Source organism: Nyctereutes procyonoides, unplaced genomic scaffold, assembly GCF_905146905.1.
Source record: "Nyctereutes procyonoides isolate TBG_1078 unplaced genomic scaffold, NYPRO_anot_genome, whole genome shotgun sequence".
In the NCBI taxonomy this organism is placed as follows: Eukaryota; Metazoa; Chordata; class Mammalia; order Carnivora; family Canidae; genus Nyctereutes; species Nyctereutes procyonoides.
Genome location: NW_026575051.1, coordinates 10,239,881 through 10,261,694, shown reverse-complemented (window position 1 = coordinate 10,261,694; position 21,814 = coordinate 10,239,881). Strand labels below are relative to the sequence as shown.

General features: G+C 55.6%; 1 protein-coding gene across 8 annotated transcripts in view; it reads right to left on the bottom strand.

The window, feature by feature from the left end:
• The window catches only part of FOXP4 (forkhead box P4), a 53,486-nt gene extending 32,204 nt beyond the window's left edge, over positions 1-21,282 (bottom strand). For all 8 annotated transcript variants that reach the window (XM_055330115.1, XM_055330118.1, XM_055330116.1 and 5 more), the window contains exons 1-2: positions 20,989-21,282; positions 1,928-2,156 (exon numbers count right to left, since the gene is read on the bottom strand). In XM_055330115.1, coding sequence (XP_055186090.1) covers positions 1,928-2,140 — 213 coding nt within the window. In that variant the 5' untranslated portion in view covers positions 2,141-2,156; positions 20,989-21,282. The remainder of the gene's footprint in view (positions 1-1,927; positions 2,157-20,988) is intronic.
• Between the last annotated feature and the right edge of the window lie 532 nt (positions 21,283-21,814).

Here is a 21,814-nt window from a genome sequence, read left to right as displayed (position 1 = left end):
CCAGGCACCAGGCGCATAGTGAGCCCAAATGGATAAAACAGCCCTCTGCCTGCCTCCAAATCTCCACCCCAGTTTATTTGTGAAACAGATATAGGATTTTCCAGGACTTTGGGATATTCCCCAAAACAAACAGGAATAACCAGAATGCGGAATATAGATGGCAAAACATGGCTCGTGTGCAATGCAGAATGAAGAAACCTGATCAGTACAGAAAGTTCTGTCTCTCCCCACCCCACACATCTCCTCAGCTATACAGATATCTGTGTTCACTCTGCAGTTTTAGTAATTGTTTAAAGGACACTTTGCAGTATCAGTAGTTCCCCCATGTCCCACCCCCCCGCCACCTTCAAGATCTTTCTGAGCTCAGTGTGCACAGAAGGGAGGGAAGAGGTGGCTATACAAAATGAGTGGCCTTGGAGACTTCTGGTGGGGTGTGTCTTGTTATTTTCATAAAGGGTAGGATTTTGCCCTTTGACCTTGCATCCCCAGGAGATGTCACAAACTCTGTGGGTCTCTTCCCCAGAGAACCTGCTTAGGAAGACCTGGGAGAGGCCAGCAAACTCCCAAGGACTGTGTCTCCAGGGAAAGGTAACAGATCCTCTCCACAGTTTGTAAGAGGAAGTGATTTCTATTCTCAAGTCTGCTGGCATCCACATGGGCCACTCAGTGTGTGCAGGGACTTCACACTCAACTTGCACCTGATCCTAAAAACCCTGTACGTTAGGAATCGAGGAGGCCAAGGCTCACAGAGGCCCCATGACTTGGCCAAAGTTGCACTGCTGGTAAGGGGCTGCCTGGGACTTAAGCCAGGTTCATTCAGTTTCTGTGTTAGTGGTGGCTGACCAACTCTGGGCGGGGTTTGGGGCTTCAGATGGTGCTGCTTGTAGTCTGACCTCCGGGTTCACATAGTGTGGTGGTGGGAGAGGGCACCTTAGGGGCCATGGAGTTGGGGGAGGAGCCCCAGGGTGAGCCTGGGAGAGAAGAGGAGGACAACCTGGGAACCCACATATGTGTACACTTGAGGCAGGGGTGGGGCACGGGTGGGGACCTTCATGCAAGACCCGACTTCACAGCATTCCCAGAGAGCCCCCCCACAGGCAGTGCCATCAGTGTGCTTGGAGGAGCAATCAAATAAGAGGAGGAGAATCCCAAGGCCAGGGCTGGCTGGGCCGGTTCTCCTGAACTTGTCAAGCATGATTCTCCCTTTGTCCATGGGTGGGGCTGTGGGCCCAGGACCTGGGGCCCCTGCTCTGTCATCACCCAACCTGGCTCCCCAGCCCAGGGCCTCTCAAGCTTCAGCGGCTGGTCTTGAACTCCTGAACTCTGTAGTTGAGGGTGGAATGATGGAGGGGGATGAGGGCGGGGGGGGGGGGGGCGGGCGCAGACAGAGATGCCCTGTCTGACTTCTAGCCTACTGCTTTTGGCCTTTCCCTAGCTGCTTTGGACTCGGGTGCCTGGAACTTTAATTTCTTCACAGCTTGGATTAGGTGCCCAGGCAGAGATAGTGGTGGGGAATATTTTACAACACAAAGTGAAGGTTTTCCTCTGTGCATAGCCCCTTCTCCGAGGGGCATCCACCTAGAGGGGTCTCCGTCCCCACAGTGTGCAGGAGGAGAGCCCAGGCGACCACCCAGCCCAGACACACAGTCTCAAGCTTACTGCCCAGCGTCATTCTGTCTTTGTGGGCATTTCTGGGGCTGTTCTAAACTCCTTGACTTCTGGGTCCCACTTCTCTCTCCTGGGAATGCTGCTGGGCCCCTGCCTTTAGGTGGCCACTAGAATGGGAGGGCGCAGAAGGAGTCCCTGGAGGCTGGGCCTTGGCAAGGTCAAGAGTGAGGCCCCGGCAAGCCTGGGGCGCGGGTCACCCCCGCCCCCCTGGCGGGCCCCTGTCCTGCCGGCTGCCGGGAAAGGGGGCGCCGGCTCCTACCTGTTGCTGCTGGAAGTGCAGCAGCTCCGCAGGGCTCATCTCGCCGTTGCTGTCTGCGCCCGCCGCCGGGTCCCTGCCCGCGCCGCCGCCAGCGCCCGCCGCCCCGGCCCCGCCGCCGCCGCCATCGGCCTGCCCGGAGAGGCTGCCCACGCCCACGCCGTTCTGACCAGAGGGGGCCGACCTGATTGTCTCCGAGGCGGATTCCACCATCATGTCGTTCTAGCGGGACCTGGATGGGGGGGAGGGGGAGAGCCATGGGGGAGGGGCTGAGGCTCCAGGCCGCCGCCGGCTATCCCAGGGCAGCCACTGGAGTCCCCCCAACACCCCCAAACAACACACCACTGCCACGTAACGCCCCCAGCTGCCCCCCCCCCCACCAGGCCCCAGTCCTAGGGCATCTCCTCCTCCTCAACTTCCAGGGAGCAGCTCCTGGAACTCCTCTCCTCCCCATGTCACCCTCTCCCTAGGCTGGGGGAAGGGGCCGCTCCAGACACGCTGAGGCTGCCCCACTGCCCTCCTCCCCATTTCCTGGACGTCCAGGAGACCTTGGCAGGGAAGGGGAAAAGGTGAAGGCTTCACCCCTGCCCCTGGGGAGGGTGGAGTGGGAAACCTGTTTTGGGCTCTCCCTCCAGGCTAGGGCATGCTGGAAGCTAGGGTCCCACTAGGAAACCCTATATCAAAGCAGAGGAGCTATTCACTTGGACCAACCGTGTTGCTGGGCCCCACCCCCACCAGTAATGACCTTTGGGTGTGTTCCCTATAGATAGAGACTTCCCCCAGGGCAGGGCCTCCTTACAGAGTCTCCTTCCCCAGGACCCAGAAAAGCTCTAATCCACATTTGTTCCACAAATGTGGTTGCCCTTTGCCCAGCACCTACTGGGAGCCACTCAGCTGGGCCTGGAGCTGTGCAGTGAAGGCAGCCAGCGGTCCTGCTCCTCTGACCTTCCATTCTAAAGCCCCTCAGCCCAGTACCTGGCCAAAAGGAGATACTCCATAATATTTACTGTTTCTGTAAGCACTATGATTCCTTCTCACAAGGAATGAGAGAGTTATTATCATCCTGATTTTACAGATGGAAAAAGTGAGAGTCCAGAGAGTTCAGGGCAGAGTCAAGGCCTGAATCCTGTGCCCTCCCTCCCTCCCTCCCCCAGCTGCTTCTCAAGGAGTGGTGGAAACATTCCCAGAAAGAGAGGGTATGTTTGGAACGGTCAAAGGCAGCCAGGAGAAAGAGGAGGCCGGAGCTTCCTTCTACCACTCAAGGAGGTTCTAACATGTGCTGGGGGTAGAGGGTGGGGGCCTGTAAGCACATGGGGTACTTTAGTATACAGGGCTGCTCTCAAAATCTGGAGTGCCCCCAGTACCAACCTATCCCTGAAGCCACAGCCCCTTGAGAGGAACATGAATTGTAGTCACAAGGGACCTGGTTGGTACCCACCACTGATCTTTGACAGGTGTCTTAAACTCCCTAAACCTCAGGGCACCTGGCTGGCTCAGTCAGAAGCGCATGTGACTTTTGATCTCAGGGTAGTGAGTATGAGCCCCATATTGGGTGCAGAGATTACTTAAATAAATAAACTAAAAACAAAAACAAAAACAAAAAAACCCGGGGCGCCTGGGTGGCTCACTTGGTTAAGTCTCCACTTTCAGCTCAGGTCATGATCCTGGGGTCTTGGGATCGAGCCCCACATGGGGCTCCCTGCTCAGAAGGGAGTCTGCTTCTCCCTCTCCCTCTGCTCCTCCCCCTGCTTGTGTTCTCTCTCTCAATCTCTGTGTCAAATAAATAAAATTTGTTTTAAAATTTAAAAATAAATTAACACCTCCCCCCCCCCAAACACTTCCTAAAGTTTAGTTTCCTTGTCTGTAGAAGTAATTCATTTCAGCCTCTTGGAGTCCTGAGCAGAGTAAATTGAACAGCACACGTAAACCACCTTGCAGCATGTAAGCTCCAGTCTACCCCTTCTCTCTCTGCCTGCCCTATTTGTAAGGGTGAAGACTCTGAGGCCCTGAGATGCCCAAGACTTGGCCCATTTAACATGGAGATTGAGGGGCATACAGAACCCAGCCAGTGTTCTTTCTTTCCTTCTTGATCCTCTTTTGGCCTAAGCAGACCCAGGATCACACAACATGGTCTTCCAACAGGTCGTGGCTACGCAGATCAGAGAGCTGCTTGGAGAGACTGGTTATCTTCCTCATTCCTTCCCCAAGGTGGCAGCTCCCAAGAGCATCTCCCTCCTGCCCAGAAATCCTCTCCCTTCACTCCAGAAGGACTCTTCCCTTACTCTGCCAGGCCACTTGCTGTTTTTGTCTCTACTGGAAGCAAGGTTGGGAGAAGTGTAAGGGTATGGGAGTGTGTGAGGGGGATGGAGAGATTTAAGGGTCTGTGGGGGGCCCACCAGCTACATGGGCCACATCACCGGTCCTGTGGCCCCTCTTCTTCTGTGACTTTGTCTTCATCCTAATAGATTGATCTGTGTAGCCTTTTGGGTGATCCTATGCTGCTAGGGTGTCCCATGTTTATGCATTCCTGTGTGTTTCCAAGGGCTTTTTCTACCACTGCCCACCCCCAGCTGCCTCTCCCACTCCTGAGTTCTGAGGGTGAGGTTGGGGGCGATGGTTCGGAAGAGATTGAGCACTTGGGCCTAGGCCTTAATGGCCATGTCAACCCGAGGGCCAGTGGCTGTCAAATGATGGATGGGGTGGGCACCGGCCTCCAACGCCCAAGCACAGGGCCCCAGCCCCCTTCTCTGAGCCACCCACCCTGATCCCTGCCAGCGACCTGCAGAGCACCTTCCCCCACTCAGGCCTGGGCCCCAGCTACACATGGGGATGGGGAGACAGCAGGGGCCCACCCTGCTTCCTCTCCCCCAACCCTGGCCCTGCTGGGGGTGGAGAGCAGCTGCCTGCCTTGATTCCAAATCTAGCTTCTCTGAGATCTGAGAACTCCTGGGCCCCAGGGGACAAAGACCAGAGCCTCAGGGGTGTGTGTGTGTGTGTGTGTGTGTGTACAGGAGAAAGGAAAGAAAATCCAGCAGTTACTTCCCTGGGGTAATGGAGAGTGTCCCCCTCCCAACACACACACACACACACACACCATAAAGTTGTGGATCAGACAGCAAGTTTGGAAAAAGGGAGAAGAAAGGAAGGAGGCTGCAAACAGAGGTGTCCCTTTCTTTTCTGTCTTTTTATGGGGGGGGGTTACAGAGCGACACCCAGTGAACAACATAATTGCTGCAATGTGGCGTGTAATAATAGCTATTCAAGGGCCGATCATTCATATTAAACAGGGTGAAGCAAGCCTCTCATTTGCATGCTTGAGATTATATGCATTTGAAAAGTCATTTCCGCAGGGTGTATGAATGGCATTAATTCCCATGTGGCACGCTCTGCCCTCTCCCTGGGTTTTCACCTCCTTCCTTGCTCCCACCCACCCACCAATGCACACCCAAACCTGCACATGTTCCCAGGCATCTCCACACCCTCTACCTTCTCTGTGCTGGACACCTGCCCTCTGAGGATGAGTACACCAGCAGCCTCATGCCTCCTGCCCGGCTCTCCACTGGGTGTTGCAATAGCACTAGGGTGTTCCCTGCACTGTGGGTGAGCAGGCTCTAGAGGCAACTGGGTCTGGGGCAGGGTGCTGGTAGACCTTGACAGCAGGGCCCTGAGAACCTGGACCCTGGCTAGGAGAAGGCAGGAGCCTGGGCTCAGCCACAACCAGCTGTGAATCCTCTGCCTGCCTCCTTTGGGCCTCAGTTTCCCCATCTCTACAGAGAGGTGGTCCTGAAGGGCTTTTTGGCCTTGGAAAGCTCCATGGGTAAAATTCCCTACCCCAGCACATGCACACAAAGCCACAGTGTTCTAGTGGCGGGTGGGAGCCACTGAAGACCCATCTGGGTTATGGCTGTGGTCCCTTGCTCAAAGGGCTCCACCTAATGTGGACCTGAGCTGCCTCCTCTGGTACTGGGGTGGGGGGGAGTCCCCTCCAAAAGCCCCCTCCTCCCTCCACTCCTGCCCTTTCCCTCTGTCCACACTCCCTCCCCCACTCATCACTCATTCCCTCAGCCAAGAGCAGCTGACACCTGCGGGAGAGGAGAAGACACTTGCAGGAAGGAAATCATTTGGTGTCAAGGGCCAGCTGTGTGACCTTAGGCGAGTCACTGCCCCTTGCCCATGTCACCACATTGGTCTTTCTTCCTTCATACAGTGCATAAGGAGGGGGGCACTAGGTCTTTCTAGGATTCACTAAGATTGAGGCCTTCATCCCCCACCCCACCCCCACCTCCCCTGACCCCTCTTCTGCCCCCTTGGGGTCAGGGGAAAGTGACTGAGGCCACATTATTTTAGGTGGTCTAGAATTTCTCTCTGGGGCTCTAGTCCCCCCCTTTGGGCAGGTCCCAGTCTCCCACCTCTCAGGAACCCCTCGGGGAACCAGGGCATCTCAGAGCCTTGGGCCAGGCCCCGAAGCTCCCGCAGACGCCTGCGGAAGAAAGGAAGGAAGCTGGGTCAAAGCCGCAGTCTCCTCTTCCGCTCCGGGGGAGGCTGCGGGCCGCTGGGGGCTCCCACTTCCCCTGAGGCTCCTGGCCCTCCGAAGAACCCTGGCGGGCATGCAACAGGGGACGCCTCCTGGTAACTTTCCCGGTCCGCTTTGTGCCCCCCCCACCCCGCCCCCAGGCCGGAAGTGACGAGCTCTACCCATTTTGGGGCTAAAAGGAGAACCCCAGGACCAGGATGCTTTGGGGTGAGACTGGAAGAGGGCCGGGGAGCCCCACACGCGGAGAAATCTTTGTGCCTTTTCCGCGGGCACATATGGCGTAGGGAGTATTAATTACCGTAGCTTTTTAATTAACAATCGCTTAATCTGAGCCGTAACATTTGCCACGACACCCTGCGCCTCGCCGTGAACCCGCGCCGCCCGCCCTGCCAACTCATCAATTAATTTTTATTGACGTTTTCTTCCCCAAACAGGCACAATACCAGGGTTTTCCAATTAACACCTCCGCGATCTCTAATTAGTGCAATTAACAGACTGATGGATGCCCGGAGTTTACCCGCGAGGGAGGGAGGGAGGGAAGGGGCGGGGCCGCCCCCGGCGCACACGTGCACGTGCGCAGCTGGGCAGCGGGCAGCGGGCGGCGGGCGCACCCGGGCTCTAGCGCCCGCAGGGCTGGCGGGGGCGTGGCCACAGGTAACCCCGACCCGCAGCGACTGTAGTGCTTTTTTTTTTTTTTTTTTTAATTTTTATTTATTTATGATAGTCACAGAGAGAGAGAGAGAGAGAGGCGCAGAGACATAGGCAGAGGGAGAAGCAGGCTCCATGCACCGGGAGCCCGACGTGGGATTCGATCCTCGGTCTCCAGGATCGCGCCCCGGGCCAAAGGCAGGCGCCAAACCGCTTCGCCACCCAGGGATCCCGACTGTAGTGCTTTGAGGTGAAACAAGTAGTCACTGTTGCCAGCCCTCCGCAAACCCACAATCTAGTCAGGGCGAGCGCTGGAAGCCTGAGACTGAAAGTCGGGAAACCTGGCACCTAGCCCCAGGTCTACCATCAACTTGTGGGTGACTTGGGCCACGTTCATTACCCGCGTTTCTCCTCCGTATAATGGGGGAAAGCAGACTAGAAGTAGCCATCTATTTACAGAGTATACCCCTATCGACTTCCGAGAGAGACGAGGAAGCTGACCTCAATAAAAGACACAGGAGGCTTCTTAAAATACATCATGGGGTAGTAGGAAGGGAGAACAAAATGGACCCGAATCTCAAGCCAGGGGACCTCAAACCTGAGTGCATCACAACGCCCTCGGAGGGCTCGCTAGAACACAGATTGCTGGGCCCCAGGCCCAGGGTTTCTGACTCAGTAGGTCTGGAGTGGGCCTGAGCATCTTCACTTCTAAAAAGCTCCCAAATGATGCTGATGCTGCTCATCCAAGACCACAGGTCTCCCCCGTGATGACCACTGACTTTATTTTTTTTTTAAAGATTTTATTTATTTATTCATGAGAGACATATAGGCAGAGACACAGGCAAAGAGAGGAGAAGCAGGCTCTATGCAGGGAGCCCGACGTGGGACTCAATCCCAGGACTCCAGGATCATGCCCTGAACCAAAGGCAGACGCTCAACCACTGAGCCACCCAGGTGTCCCGACCACTGACTTTAGTTTATGAGCTGCCTGTGGCCAAAGTGAGATGATCTATCTTCAAGGTCATGTATTCATTCAACATGGATTTAGTGCCTGATTAAGACAACACTGATGGGGAGGTGTGCCTGGCTGGCTTCCTTAGTAGAACATGCAACTCTTGATCTCCAGGTGGTGAGTTCAAGTCCTACAATGGGCACAGAGCTTACTTTAAAGCGGGGGTGGGGGGGGTGGGCACCTGGGTGGCTCAGTGGTTGAACATCTGCCTTTGGCTCAGGTCGTGATCCCAAGTTGGAGGATCAAATCCCATATCGCACTTCCCACAGAAAGCCTGCTTCTCCCTCTGCCTATGTCTCAGCCTCTCTCTAAGTGTCTCTCATAAATAAATAAAATCTTAAAAGAAAAAAGAAAAAAAAAGACAAACCCTGAGGACCTATCTTGCAGGACACTGGAATTTGGTCCCTGCCCTCTGCAGGTTTATAAATCTTGAAGAAGCCTGTGCAGTAGTGTCCTAGATGCTTTGAGGGCAACTTGTAATAATGGGGGTCCTATTCTCCCCAACCTCTTTTTACTAGGGAAATCTGGCATTGGTCTTTTTGAAAATTTAGCCACTAGTGGGGTTTTGGCTATGAACGAAGTCATTCTCTCTCCTCCAGTGGATGGCCAAGAGTGTATAGCACCAGCAAGGACCCTTCATTCATGGGTTGCACAGATATTTAGGCACCCACAGTGTGGCAGGCTCCGTGTCTGCAGACCTGAGCAGAACAGGGCAGAACAAGGCACAGGCCTTGCTCTGCTGGAGCTCATGGTTCCTGTGAGGGGAGGCAGATGATAAGTAAGGACACAAAAAGAGATAAGCTCACAATAAAGTAGGTTTCTATCAAGTGTGAGTACAGGGAATAAACAGCGAAATCTTACTTAAACCAGGCGGGTGGCGGGGGGAGTGCAGGGAAAGTCTTCTTTTTGAGGAAATGGCATTTATGCTCACAAATGAAAGGTGAGTAGGTGTTGGCCAGGTGAGGCGTACACTGAATTGCAGGGGAAACGGCACAGGCAAAAGCCTCTTATTTCAAGAGAGGCTGCCAGTTTCAGACTCTTCCAGAGCCAAAAGTCTTTGAAATGGACACATTGCTAGATTACATGAAAAGACGTGGGTACCACGTAGAACAGAGCATGAGGACACCTTATACTTCCTATTTCCTATCTTTCTAGTTATCTTGCTATCAAATCTTGTGTCAGGGACATAAAGCAGAGGGCTCTTCAGGGCAATAAGCACTGACATTACATGTAACTGAAGAATGCTTCCCAATCTGCCATCCAAAGGCCTGGGGGACCCCCATCCCTCATTCAGCTCAGGCCCTGAAGGCACACCTGCTCAGGCTGCCAGAAGAGGTGAGGGCTTGGGCAGTAGCCACTTTTGACCTTGGCCTTCTGTAGATAGCCACTCATTTGCCATCTACCTGCTGACCATTTTCTGGTCTCTCATTATCTTTGTAATAAGAGCAGTGAGGTCATCCGTGTGAGCCTCGGTTTCCTTATTTGTCATATGAGGCTAATGCCAATAAACCTTCCTTTCAGGGTTGCTGTGATATCAAATAAAATCCACTCCATGAAGAAGGCATTCAGAAAAGGGTAGTTAAGTAAGTATGGGGGCCCAGAAAGTCCTGCTGCAACTCAATTCTGAGTGGGCTATGGTTTATGATCCTATCCCCTTATTACAGCCCGTGGTTCAGCATTTGAGGAAAGTGAGAATAGGGCCCATGGCTTAGAATATGTCTCTATGGCTCCAAAATGGATCTCCAAACCAGAGCAAGGTGATGTGAGTCACGTCATCACCGGGCTTTCTGATTAGGCCAAGAGTGTCTTTCCCTAAGAAGATGGGGCTCTCTTGAGTTCCAGATAAAGCTTAATCCCTCTCCAAGCCCCTGTTATCCCCATACTTAGGCGCACCCCAGGCTTCCCTCTGTACTCTGATTCCTGCCCAAGATTCTCCCTAAATGACACACCAGCAGCCACATGCCCAAAGTCAGAGACCATTCAAGACCTCTCAGCACAAAACTTCAGAGCTTGAGGAACGTCGTGCAAGAGTCAGGGTGAGGGCCTGCCTCTCTGATGGAAGGCAAGAAGCCTCTGACTTGGGAGATGAGCCACCATCCGTGCTGCTTCACATTCTCTCCTGAATTTCAAATAACTTTAGTTTTTAATCTTAAAAGCATTAGACACCTTGGTAGAAAATTTTGAAGAGAAAAAAAGTATAAAGAAAAAACTGGTACCCATAATCGTGCCACCCAGAGAGCTAGCCTTTTGGGATCCACCCCTTCCAGTCAGTTCATTTTCACTCTCTTTGGCATATAAACATTTAAAAAGTGAAATTGGGGTCATAATCTGTACATGGTTTGAATTTTCCTATTTTTCCACTCACCACTTACTATCATAACCATTTCCACATGACAGCAAATATTTTAAGCAACAGTTTTTAGTGGTCACATTGTTGCTCCAATGGGCTGCATGTTCCAGAATTTATTGAGCCAATCCCCTAGAGTTGGACATCCAGACTATTACCTATTTTTTTACTATGACGCTGCAATAAACACCCTTTTGCTAACGGAACATTCAATATTTCTAACTACTAGCTTAGGAAACGTGTTTAGGTGGAACTATGTATTTTTAAGGCTGTCAATATATTTATTCCCTAATTGATATCCATAAAATTTGTACCAACTTTATCCTCCCTCTGGCAATGCACAGATCTCCTGGAGGACTCACATACCCCACACCTTTTTAGCATTTTCCCTCCCTCCTCCTCAGGTCTGTTTCCAGAAGATTCTCAGATCCTGCATAAGGCATTCAAAAAACAACACTCACAGATCCTGTCAAATCTGGGTGAGTTTACAGGGTACACAGCTGGCTGGTGGTCCTCTGCCTGCAACTAATACTGAACACAGTAGGTACTAGGGTCTGGGCATATGGAGGGAATAAAACACAGCCTTTGCTTTTGTGGGGCTTACACGTTGGTGGAAGAAAAAGAGACACACCCAGGCAAACACAGCATTAAGAAAAATACCCAATACCTAGGCTCCACCCTGCATCAAATAAATTGCGATTCTGGGGAGTGGGGCCAGGCATGGGTCATTTAAAAATATTTTCCAAGCATTCTAAACTTCAATTGCAGAGGGTGCCTGGGTGGCTCAGTTGGTTAAGCATCTGCCTTCGGTTCAGGTCATGTTCTCGAGGTCCTGGGTTTGAGCCCCACATCAGGCTCCCTACTCAGTAGGGATTCTACTTCTCCTTCCTCCTCTGCCCCTCCCCCTGCCTATGCTATTTCTTTCTCTCTCAAATAAATAAATACCTTAAGCTTCAATTGTAGCCAGCGTTGAGAACCTCTGATCTATATATATCGCCCAACTTTCCAAATGTTACATGAAATTGGCACTGTAGGGGTGAGGTGCTGGCTATGGGTGCCTAGAGGGAATGGGGATACTCTGGGAAGGCTCTTCCAGTAGGAGGTGACTTCTAAGCGGAGTCACAAGGAAGTGAAGCCTGGGCACACAATTTGTGACTATATTTTATTTTAATAACAACCATTCCACTCATAGAGTCCTTGAAAGTCCCTTCCCATACCCTGTCCCCTCTTCTGCACACAACCTGGCATTCGTTTGACAGATGAAGGAGCCACACTTTGAAGATGCCTACTGACCTGACAAAGTCACCTGGCTGCAAGGAGGCTGAGCTGAACTGGAACTCTAATAGCTCTTCCCATTCCCAAATCAGTGCTCTTCTCCTGAATCCCACCTCAGAGGTGGTGAGGCCTAAAGGGTGGTCACTCTGGGAAGCGGTTGAGCCTCTGCCTTTCAGCTCTCCCTGGAGTCTGAACCTTTCCTCACCACTGCCCCCAGCCACAGTTTACTTTCCACTGGCTCTGGCCCTAAAATGCTCCCATCAGGCCCTAGCACCCCATCCTAGAACCACACCAAGAGGAAGAATCAAGAAAGAAAGAAAGAAAGAAAAGAAAGAAAGAAAGAAAGAAAGAAAGAAAGAAAGAAAGAAAGAAAGAAAGAAAGAAAGAAAGAAAAAAGGAGAACCAAAGATCCCACTCCATCTCATTAAGAAAGTAAACATAAGAGCCATCTAAGTGTCTAATTAAGCTTCTAATTAGTCCCTGCTTGTTACTAATGCAAATTAGATTACTCCGCTTAACTACAGCATGTCCACAACACCCTTGTTAATTGCGGCCTTTTGAAATTAAATTACTCCCTAATTAGCATATCAAAGCCATTGATTCGGAGCTGGGAAAGATGAGGGCAAGAGAAGCCGAATGCCAAGTTTGGTTAATCAGAGATGGCTAATTAAATAGTGACGTCTTTCGTGGGGGGGCCTGCTGGTTTGGGGTGGGGGCAACTCATCCGAGGCCTGAGTGGCCATCTGGAGCTTGGTTCCGGTAGTGCCCTTGGCACCAGGGGGCTCCCGTGAGCAAAGGAGGGGCTCCATTCAGCCTGGGACACATCACTTGGTCTGGCCCTTCCTGGGGGCCTAACTGCTTCACGACCTGCCCTGGGCCCTCTCTGTCTCCCCTGATGATATTTAGGTGTAGTATTTACAGGCATCTTGGGTACCAACTCAAGGGGCATCCAAAATACATCCACATCCAGATCCGCAAGATTCAGCATCCTCCCCTCCGCCCCTCTTTCCCTATTACAAAATGAGTTCCAGAAAGGTGACTTATATCCAATTCTCTTGTCGCCACCTGAGGTTCCATTCTTGGAAGAAAGTCTCCCCACTCCCCCCCACAAAAAGTAAGTTTGGGGGACAAGTGATGATGACTTTCATAGTTGGGCTCACCTGGGCAGGGATGACCTGGTTTCAGCTTGGAACAGACTCCTGGCGACACAAGGCCCTATAATTCCTTCCGTGGTCAAAAACAGGAAAAACACCACCGTCAGTTCTGAACAGAATTCAGCTGGGGTCAGGGTGTCCTTAGAGGTCTTCTCTGGCTCTAGTTAAGACCTTGCAGAGTCTCTCAGACCACCTCCCTTTCTCCTAGCTCTTCCTTGAAGAATATTGAGGATAAGTAAAATCTCCAAGACAGAATTACTAACCACAATGCCCTCAGGGGCCAGGCTGGTCACCTAGGAGGCCAGGTGAGAAGTGCAGGGCATTAATCCCAGCCTGCCCTTACCAAATGCAGGCTGAGTGTTGACAGGGTTTTAGTTTTTCACAAGAAGTCAAAGTGGGGATATTTGTGTGAAATGTTCCCTTGTAATAAGCTTTGTGTGAGTCAACAAGACTCCTAAGGGGTGAAGTTGGTCAGTTAGTGGCTCAGCCCTTATGGCCAGCATTCCAGAGAAGCAGGTTCCAGTTAACTGTGTGGCCTCAGGGCCATTGCACTACCTCTCCAGGCCTGGGCCCCTCACCCATCAACTGAGAGTTGAGATATGTCTATATCATCGCCTGGAGAATCTCTCCGGGCTGTTGTGAGGATCAGAACAGGGAAGGCATGTGAAATGGCAAGGCAGAGATCCTCAGTCAGGGTCTGGTGACCACTTATTGTACTTTGTACCTGCCACAACCCCCTCCCAGATTGGGACAACTTCTAGAACTTTTCTCCTTCATCTTCCATTTACCTTCTTATTCTTGCAGAGGCCCAACTTAGCTCTCGGGCAGCCAGGAGGTACCACACATCTGTGCCCTCTGCCCCTTCATTGAGCAGATCAGCCCCTGGCTGGGGCAACAGCTCCTAAAGGCCTCTTCTAAAAAATATGAAACTTTCACCAGAACAAAATCCTGAGGGCTGACAGGCAGGCCTCCAGCCTGGGCCTCCAAGGTCCCCTCCTCCAACTAGGGTGTGTGTATCTTGTGGAAGAGGCTCTTTGGAGTCTGTCCCTAGCTCTCCCCGGGGTCCTCTCCAAGTTTCTCACCAGCAGCCCCTGGAGTACACAGCATCAGGGTCAGGGCCAAATCCCCCAAGGGTGAGGTTCTGTTGGTTTAAGGAAGGATGGAAGAGGGCCCAGGGGAGAACAACTCCCTATTGCCCCCCCACCCCAGCTCAGAAAGGGTGAATCCCAGGAGGTGCCCAGGGAGGGTACCCATCCAAGCCAAACCTGGCAAAAGGCAAAAGCGTTCATGAGGGTGGTTTTGTTTTAGAAAATAGGTAGAATGAAAGGCAAGGCAGAAACAGAGAAATGGGGAGGGGGTGACGCCATCCTGATGTGAGGGGGAGGGCAGCACGGAGGCACACAAGGGCCAAGCTGCAGCCCGCCTCACTGAGCTCTCTCTCCCAATGAGATTCAATTAATTGATAACAAGAGGCATCAAATTAATTTCTGGAGGATGTGAGATTCTGATGAAGGGAAATCTCGTCGATGGAGATCGAGCAAGGGGGGGCCAGCACCCCCTTTTAATCAGGCTCCGCTGCCTAATTGGGAAGGAGGAGCCCGGCCTGTGCGTGCGGGGTCGCCTGCCCCACACTCCACAGCGCCCCTTTCGGGAGGGCGAGGCGGAGGCCCAGCCCACCGCCATGAACAAGGGGAGTGCGCGGGGACCTGGCGGTGTCCCCCTTCTCCCCCCACCCCATGCCCAACCCGCAGCTCCGGCCAGAGGAAGCCCAGCAGAAGAGGCTGCGGGAGGTTCCCAAGTCAACCTGCAGTTAGGAACACCTTTGCCGAGAGAAGTGGGCCTGCCTAAGGTCTCCCCAGCATTAGGAAGTTGGTAGCAGTGTGCTATCTGGTGACCCTCTCCGGGAATCCAGACCTTGTTTACCACCCAGATCTGCTAAGTCATCCCCCAAAGAGAGGAGTGCAGTTTGCAGGGAGAAGGCACACCCCCCCCACCTCAAACACCAGCAGCCCCCTCTTCCAAAATTCCCTCGACTCCCCAGGCACTGGAGTGGAGGGGGTCCCGTGCCCCAGGCTCTTTCTTGGTGCTCCGGTCAGGTGTTGCACGCCAGAGCTCAGAGATTAAGGAACTTCCAGCAACTTGCACTGATGCACTTGCAGAGGCTCAGGGAAATGCTGGCGGGGCAAGCAACCCAGAGCACGGGCACGGAGCTGGATGGGGAGACCAGTAGCACTGGCTCTCCAGGGGAAATCCCGGAGGCTTCCTAAAGGAGGGGTTCTCCCAAGTGGATCAACTCTGCATCCTTAGCAAGATCCAACCTTCACAAGCACCTCCTGCTCCAATGATCCAGCGATGCAGGAGCCTTGAGAAGATAGGGAGCTTCTCCACATTCAGAGCTTTGCTCCTTCAGTGCTTACAGCTGCAGCCACTCCCTGGGTCTCCTGCAAATCCTGCCATTCAGTGTCTCTTTCAGATTCTCCCCAGCTATGCACACCCTTCTTTGCAGGGTGTCAATGTGCATCTGCCTGGGGAAGCCCTGAAGGAAAGGAGGAAGTACACGGCTACCCTTTTTTGGACCAATTTCTTTCAGCCTGGGTCTCCTGGAAGTGTGGGCTCCAGGCTGCGGAGCCCAATCTGAGGGAGCTCATCGGTTGGAAGAAACAAGAATGGGAGCCCCTTCGTTCCCCCAACTCCCACTTTTCCTTCACACAGCACAGGCCTCATGAAGGCTCTCCCAGGTCAGCAGAGACATCCTCTTGCTCCTGGGGAGCATCAGGACCAGTCCCCAGACCCCATCTGAAAGATCAGCCCTGGGGCACTCGCTCCACTCCTAATTTTCCAAGTTGCAATGGAGTCACCTCTTATTAAACCTCTTCCCCTTAACCCTCACGCTTGCCACTGCACCCATTAAGTGCTCCACAGTCCTCCTCCTGGTCTCCATTCCCTGAGTTACCCTGCCCTTAAGTCGCCACCATCTGTCCCTCCTTTGCTACTGGTGAGAATTCGAGGTAACTTCCACCTGCTGACCCTGACTACCTTGAACAAATGCCAAGGGTTAGTATTATGCACACACTCCACTCCAAGGAAAGCCCACCAGCTCGTCCTCCTCACCCCTACCCCATTTGCACGGCAGCCCAGGTCAGGTTCCATCAGAATCAGCTTGGAATGGGAAAGAAAATGCCATTTACCTTGGTCCAGGACTACCAATAAGCCTGATGGCCCTCAGGTACCAGCTCTGGAGGCTCCAGTTGGGCAGAGGATTGGGAACCGTGAGGTCAGCAGAGCTACTGGTATTCTGGGCACAGGTGGCATGGCTCTGGCCAGGGTGGTGAGAAGGTGCAGGGTTGCACTAGAGGGACAGCCCGGCAAAGACCCGGAAAGGAGTAATCCTGGGATAGGAATCAAGGGAAGGAAGGACATCTATCAGGACCAGGCCCCCTCAAGGCACAGGGCACTTTGACTCCCACAGCCCAACATCCTGTGGCCCTGTCCAGACGTGCACTTCTTGTGCTGGGAGTTCTCGATGTCTAGCTCAGGCAGGCGTGCTCTTAGTCCAGTCTCTATGAGGGGCCCACTGAGTGCCATTTCACCAAACCCCTGCATGAGCAGCCACAAGGCTTGGAGTAACAGGGCTCCTGCTGTGATGCCAGCAGGGTGGGGCTGGCAGCAGGTGAAGAAGGTGTGTGTTCCCATGGCCAATCCAGGAAGGCAATGCTGGAAAAGCCAGGAACTTTAGGCTGAAGTTTTTTTTTTTCTTCTTCTTTGAAGTAATCCATCCACAGGTAGGTCTCCAATTGATCTAAGACTGGTGGCCAAACTTGTCTTCCATAAGACGGTATAGGCTAGCATTCCAAACCCCAGAAGTCTCCCTTTTTGGAGAGAGGTGAATTATTCCTCGCATTTTTGTCTTCACAAGCACCATCACAAGTGGTGATGGTGGGGTAACATACGTCTGGATCATTGTAGGGTCGTATGCAGGTGGGAAATGCCAGGTTCTGAACCTAGACCCCCCCCCCTTAATGGGAAGGCAGGAGGAGAAAACAGAGCCTTCTCAGTGGACAGCAAAGGGGCAGCCCAGGCCTGAGTTTGTAAAGGAGGGTGTGGTGGAGGGGGGTTGGGTTGACAGGCCCTCTCATCCCCTCCTCTCTCCCTTCCCCACAGCGAGGCTCAGGCCCTACTGGTTGCACTGGGAGTTAGGAGCTCTGCATTTAGTCTCAGCTGTACCACTCACTAGCTGGTAACCCCAGCCAAGTTGCTTCTTCTCTTTAGGCTTCCTTTTCCAAGCCCGTGAAATGGAGGTTAAAACACAAACATTTCCAGTATTCAGTCCAACGTGCGTGCTGGCAACGCTGGAAGTCGAATAATACAAACCACTCCTTGGTCAGCACTAGTATGTGCCAGGCTCCGTGCTAGGGACTCCACATACAAGCTCCCACTCAACTCCCAAACGGACTCTCTAAGGTGAGCATTATCGACCCACTTTACAACATGGGAAAACTGAGGTTCCAAGAGCTTAATAAGTTCCCTAGAGTCCCATCACTGCCGGTGGTCAGGTTCCAAAGTCTCTTCCACTGTGACCCATGTTCTGCCCTGGCCAGGCTGGTGTTCCTTGCCTTGGGCTCTGGAGTTCTGGAACCAAGTCCAAGGAAACCATTTCAGCCAATGGAATCCTGTCAAAAGTAGCACCCACCTGGCCTTGGTCTGGGGAAGCTGGGAGAGCTGTAAGACTGAAGGGACACTGTGTGGATCTCCCCGGGTAGAAGAAATTATTATTTTGCAAAGTTTGGGTTATTAGGAAAGTCAAGTCATTGTACCAGGGACAGATGCGGAGGGGCTTGCATTTCAGCTGGAAAGATAGGCAAACCACCAAGTTGGGGGGAGGCGGGGGGAGCACAGTGATCGGTTAGGATGTGGGGGAAGAAGGGTGCAGCCATGCCAGGTGTGGCAGGGCAGGGGAGTCCTCTGGAGATGACCCTCCCTTCCCTTTGCGCCTCACACCTCTCCTCTGAAACAGACACCCTGCTCTCATTCTCCTCTCCTTGACGCAATAGCCTCCCTGTCTGTCCCTCCTACCCCAGCAAAAGGAGCATCAGAGAGCAGACCCAGCCTTGTTCACGCTCTCTAGTGCCCAGCCTGGGACCTGCCCAGACAGACCAGGGGCTCAGCAAACACTTGGGGGAATTACTACATCAAAGGAAGCCCCCCACCCCCCCTCCCAGCACATCCCCCCCTGCTTTCTTCCCCCTAAGGAAGAGGTGTGTTTGGAGTAGGGGCCCAGCAGGATATGCACATTCCTGGAGAGAAGGGACCTACCTGCTAGCAGCCAGAAAGGAAGTTTCTGGCCCACAGCAGAGGAAAGGGGTTGGGGGGGTATCAGTGTCTAGGTGTGAGCAGAGTACCTGCATAGAAAGGGACAAAGGCAGGTCCTGTGTCAGGCTGGGCCCAACCTGCCTTACCCCTGGCATTCCCCAGCATTGGTGTCAAGCCTTTCTCTCCCCAGGGCTCAGGGGTTCCCCAACTCTGTAACTCCTGGGAAACCTGCCCAGGACTGGGAGAAGGAGAGAAAACCCCACCCAGAGACTCAACGGCTTAGTGCCAAGAGAGAAGCTTCCCATGGTCTCTCCCCTAACTCAGTGCTGAGGCTGGGACCAGAGTAAAGTAGTGGCTGGAGGGTCTGGGAGAAGAGATTCCCAACTTCCTGGGGGTCCTGGGTATGTTTGGGGGATTGGGCCCCCACAACACCACTTCCTCCCCCATGCTACCTTGCCCGGCTGAAAAGAGTGGGAGCAACACCGGATAAGGAGTGCCCCCCGACCTCCCACCCAGGCATACCCCTTGCTTTTGAGAGGCTCAAATCTAAAGTAGTCAGAGAAAGCAAGTCGTCCAGGTCCCTACAACAGTCTCGGGCCCTCCCTCCAGCCTGCCAGGTGTCAGGGCACCCCAGAACCCAGGCAAGACAAAGTTTCTCAAGTTGAAAACAAAACAAAACAAGCCTGCAGACTTCCCATCCCCAGAGCAGTTTTCTTCCCGGTTGCATGGGGTTCGTGGAGATCATCTGGGGCAGGGACTGTCTGAAGCGAGTGTCTCTCAGGGCATCTGAGATGCTGTCATCCCTGCCCTTCCGGCCCCTGAGACTACCCGCTGGCTCACCAGGAGTCAGGGGCTTGAAATGCCCAGCCCCGGGGACGGGGACGCTTCCAGCTCGGGATCTCTGCTGAAAGTGAGTTTCTGGGTTCAGACTCTCCGTGTTCCAGTCTGGTTACCCACTGCCTTCTCCGATGGGGCTGTGGTCAGACCCTTCCGCGGCTACAGGCCGTGTAGACGCTCGGCCGCTCCTTCCCTCTGCGTGGGAGATGGCGGCACCCTGTCCGTCTCCGGCTCCAACCCCGCCACATCTCATGCTTCACTCCCGGGCCCGGCAATCCCAGACCCAGCACAGTTCGCCCTGGGACAATCCAGGCAGTGCTTTAAAACGAGGGATGAAGGTGCTGAAGTTCAAGGAAAAAACCCGCATGGGCCAAAATGCTCCTGGGTGTTCTCAGGAACTGCAGGGATGACAGCTTCAGACTCGGGTTTGCTCTTTCATCCTCCCACCTGAGCCCCTGCTCCAGGCTCCGCGGCCAGGCCAGTCCGTAGGAAGACCCGGTGCTGGGGTGCGAGACACGCGGTGATCTCCAGACGCCTTAAACCCCGGACGCCGAGTGAGCGAGGAAATCCGCCAGGCGGGGGTTGGCAAGAGAAGCCGGAGTGCAAAGGGATGAGCTGGGCGCTCTATAGGCTCTGGGTGTCCGTATTCCCATATCATCTTCCCCTAGCCTAGAGGGTCCGGGAGGGACGCGGACGTGTTCACGAGGTCGCCCCAGTTGTAGGAAGGAATCCGCAGCCCTTAGGGCCTCTGTCTCAGAATCCGCGTCCCGCGAAATCGCATGGTCCTTTGCCGGGGAGGCCGGGACCCGGGTCGCTCGGAGCGCCCCGCTTCCTGGCGCCACAGGCTTTGCCTGGGCTCAGCCCCAAGTTAGTTTGGCGTTGACCGGGAGCGCCAGGCCGGAGCACCGCCGGGGTGACCGCGGGTCACAGAGGTGTCCGTGACGGGCAGTCCGGAGGAGACACTGGGGTCGTCAGTCTGGGGGGGGGGTGTCCTGCTTAGTCACTCGGGAACCCTCTTCCCTGGGGGGGGGCGTCGGAACCCTGCGGCCGCCCTCCCTTTCCAGCCCCAACGCGGTGAGACGGGTGGGGGCAGGGGTGGCTCTCCCTAAATGCGGTGGAGAAAGGTATCGCCGGGTCGGTCCCCCGCCCTCCAGCACAGGCGCACAAAATCACAGGGGCCGTTTCCAGACGCTCCCAAGTCCCCAGGAAGTTTTCCGCTCCATCTCGGAGCTGGCCGAGCGAAGCGATGGGGGGAAAGGGGTTGCCTGGCCCCGGCACCTCCAAGGTGCGAGCCCAGCAAAACGAGTCCCCTTCACACCCGAGGCTACTTGGCGGGTGCGATCGCGGCCCACCCCCCACCCGCCACCCCATCTGCCTCCGGGGCGCGTCTCGGGGAATCCTGGACAGACCCGGGTTGGGTTGGGGGAGCTCGCGCCACCACTTCCCTCCCCAGCTCAGGAAAGTCGGGGCCGGGAACTCCTCTTTGTTCGACTCCGGCGGGGGGCCGGGGGTGGGGGGGTCGCGCCCCCTTACACCCCACTCCCCGCGGCCAGGCCGGGAGGGGGCGGGGCCAGATCCTGGGGGAAGGGCGGGCCTCAGTGGCCTTCCCAGGCCCCCCCACCCCGCCTCGCCGACCTCGGGCTGCCCCCACCTCCCGCCGCCCCGCCGCAGCCCCCACCTGTTCCCAAGGCGGCTCCGGGCCGCGGGGGCCCAGGCCGGGGGCGGGGTGTGGTGGCGGCGCGGGGTCAGGGCGCCGCAGCCGGCCCCGGCTGGAACAAAGTGCGCCGGCCTGGGCCCGGCTCCTCCCGGCGCCCAGCGCGTCTCCGGCGGGCAGTTTGCAAACACAAAGTGAGCCAGTGAGCGGGCGAGAGAGTGCGCGAGCGAGGGAGTTGGTCTGCTCGCCGGCCCAGCCCCCACCCGCGTCCCCGGGCTCGGCCCGCCACCTACCTGTCCGGCCCGGCCGCTCCGTGCGGGCTCCGGCCCGTCAGCCCGCGCGGGGCATGGGGCTCGCTCGGGTCGCAGCCCGGGCCCGCCGCCGCCCGCTGGGGCTGCCCCTCCGCGCCGCCCGGCGCCGCGCAGCTCCCGGGCGTCCTCCCTCCGCGCCGCGCCGCGCCGCGCCGGCCGCCGCGCGCCCTAGCCCCGCCGGGGCATCGCACTTTGTGGGCAGCTCGGCTCGCTCGGGCGGCGCTCCTCCTTCCCGGTCCTCCCGCGACGCTCGCCCGCTCGCTCCGGCTCCCGGGCTCCGGGACCCCGGCGTCCCCGCCCCCGGCCCAGCCCTGGTTCCGGCCCGGGCTCCTCCCCGCCGCGCCGCCGCCGCCCGCGCCGCGCCCTCCTCGCGGGCTGGGGGCTCCGTCCCGGCAGCCGGCCGCGCTGTCCGGTCCGCAGGGGCGGCCGGCTCCGGACTCCGAGGGGCTGCGACTGAGCCGGGGCTGCGAGTGGCTGCGAGCGGGCGGCGCGCGGGCGGGGCGGGAGGGGGCGGGGGACGCGGGCTGGAGGGGGAAGGAGGGAGCGCGCCGAGAGCCCGGGAGGAGGGAGCGAGCGAGCGAGCGGCGGAGGGAGGGGAGACCAACTTCTAGCGCTACCATAATTCGCCTAAAGCAGGTGCAGCCGCTTTCGCCCGGCCCGGCCCGGCCTGCCGCCGCCGCCGCCGCCGCCGCCGCCGTGAGCGAGCGAAGACCACGTGGGCCGAACTTGAGGGGAAGCAGTGGGGACTTGGGGAGGAGACGCGGGGCGGCGGGCCTGGGAAAGGCGGGAGGTGGAGGGGCCCCCGGCT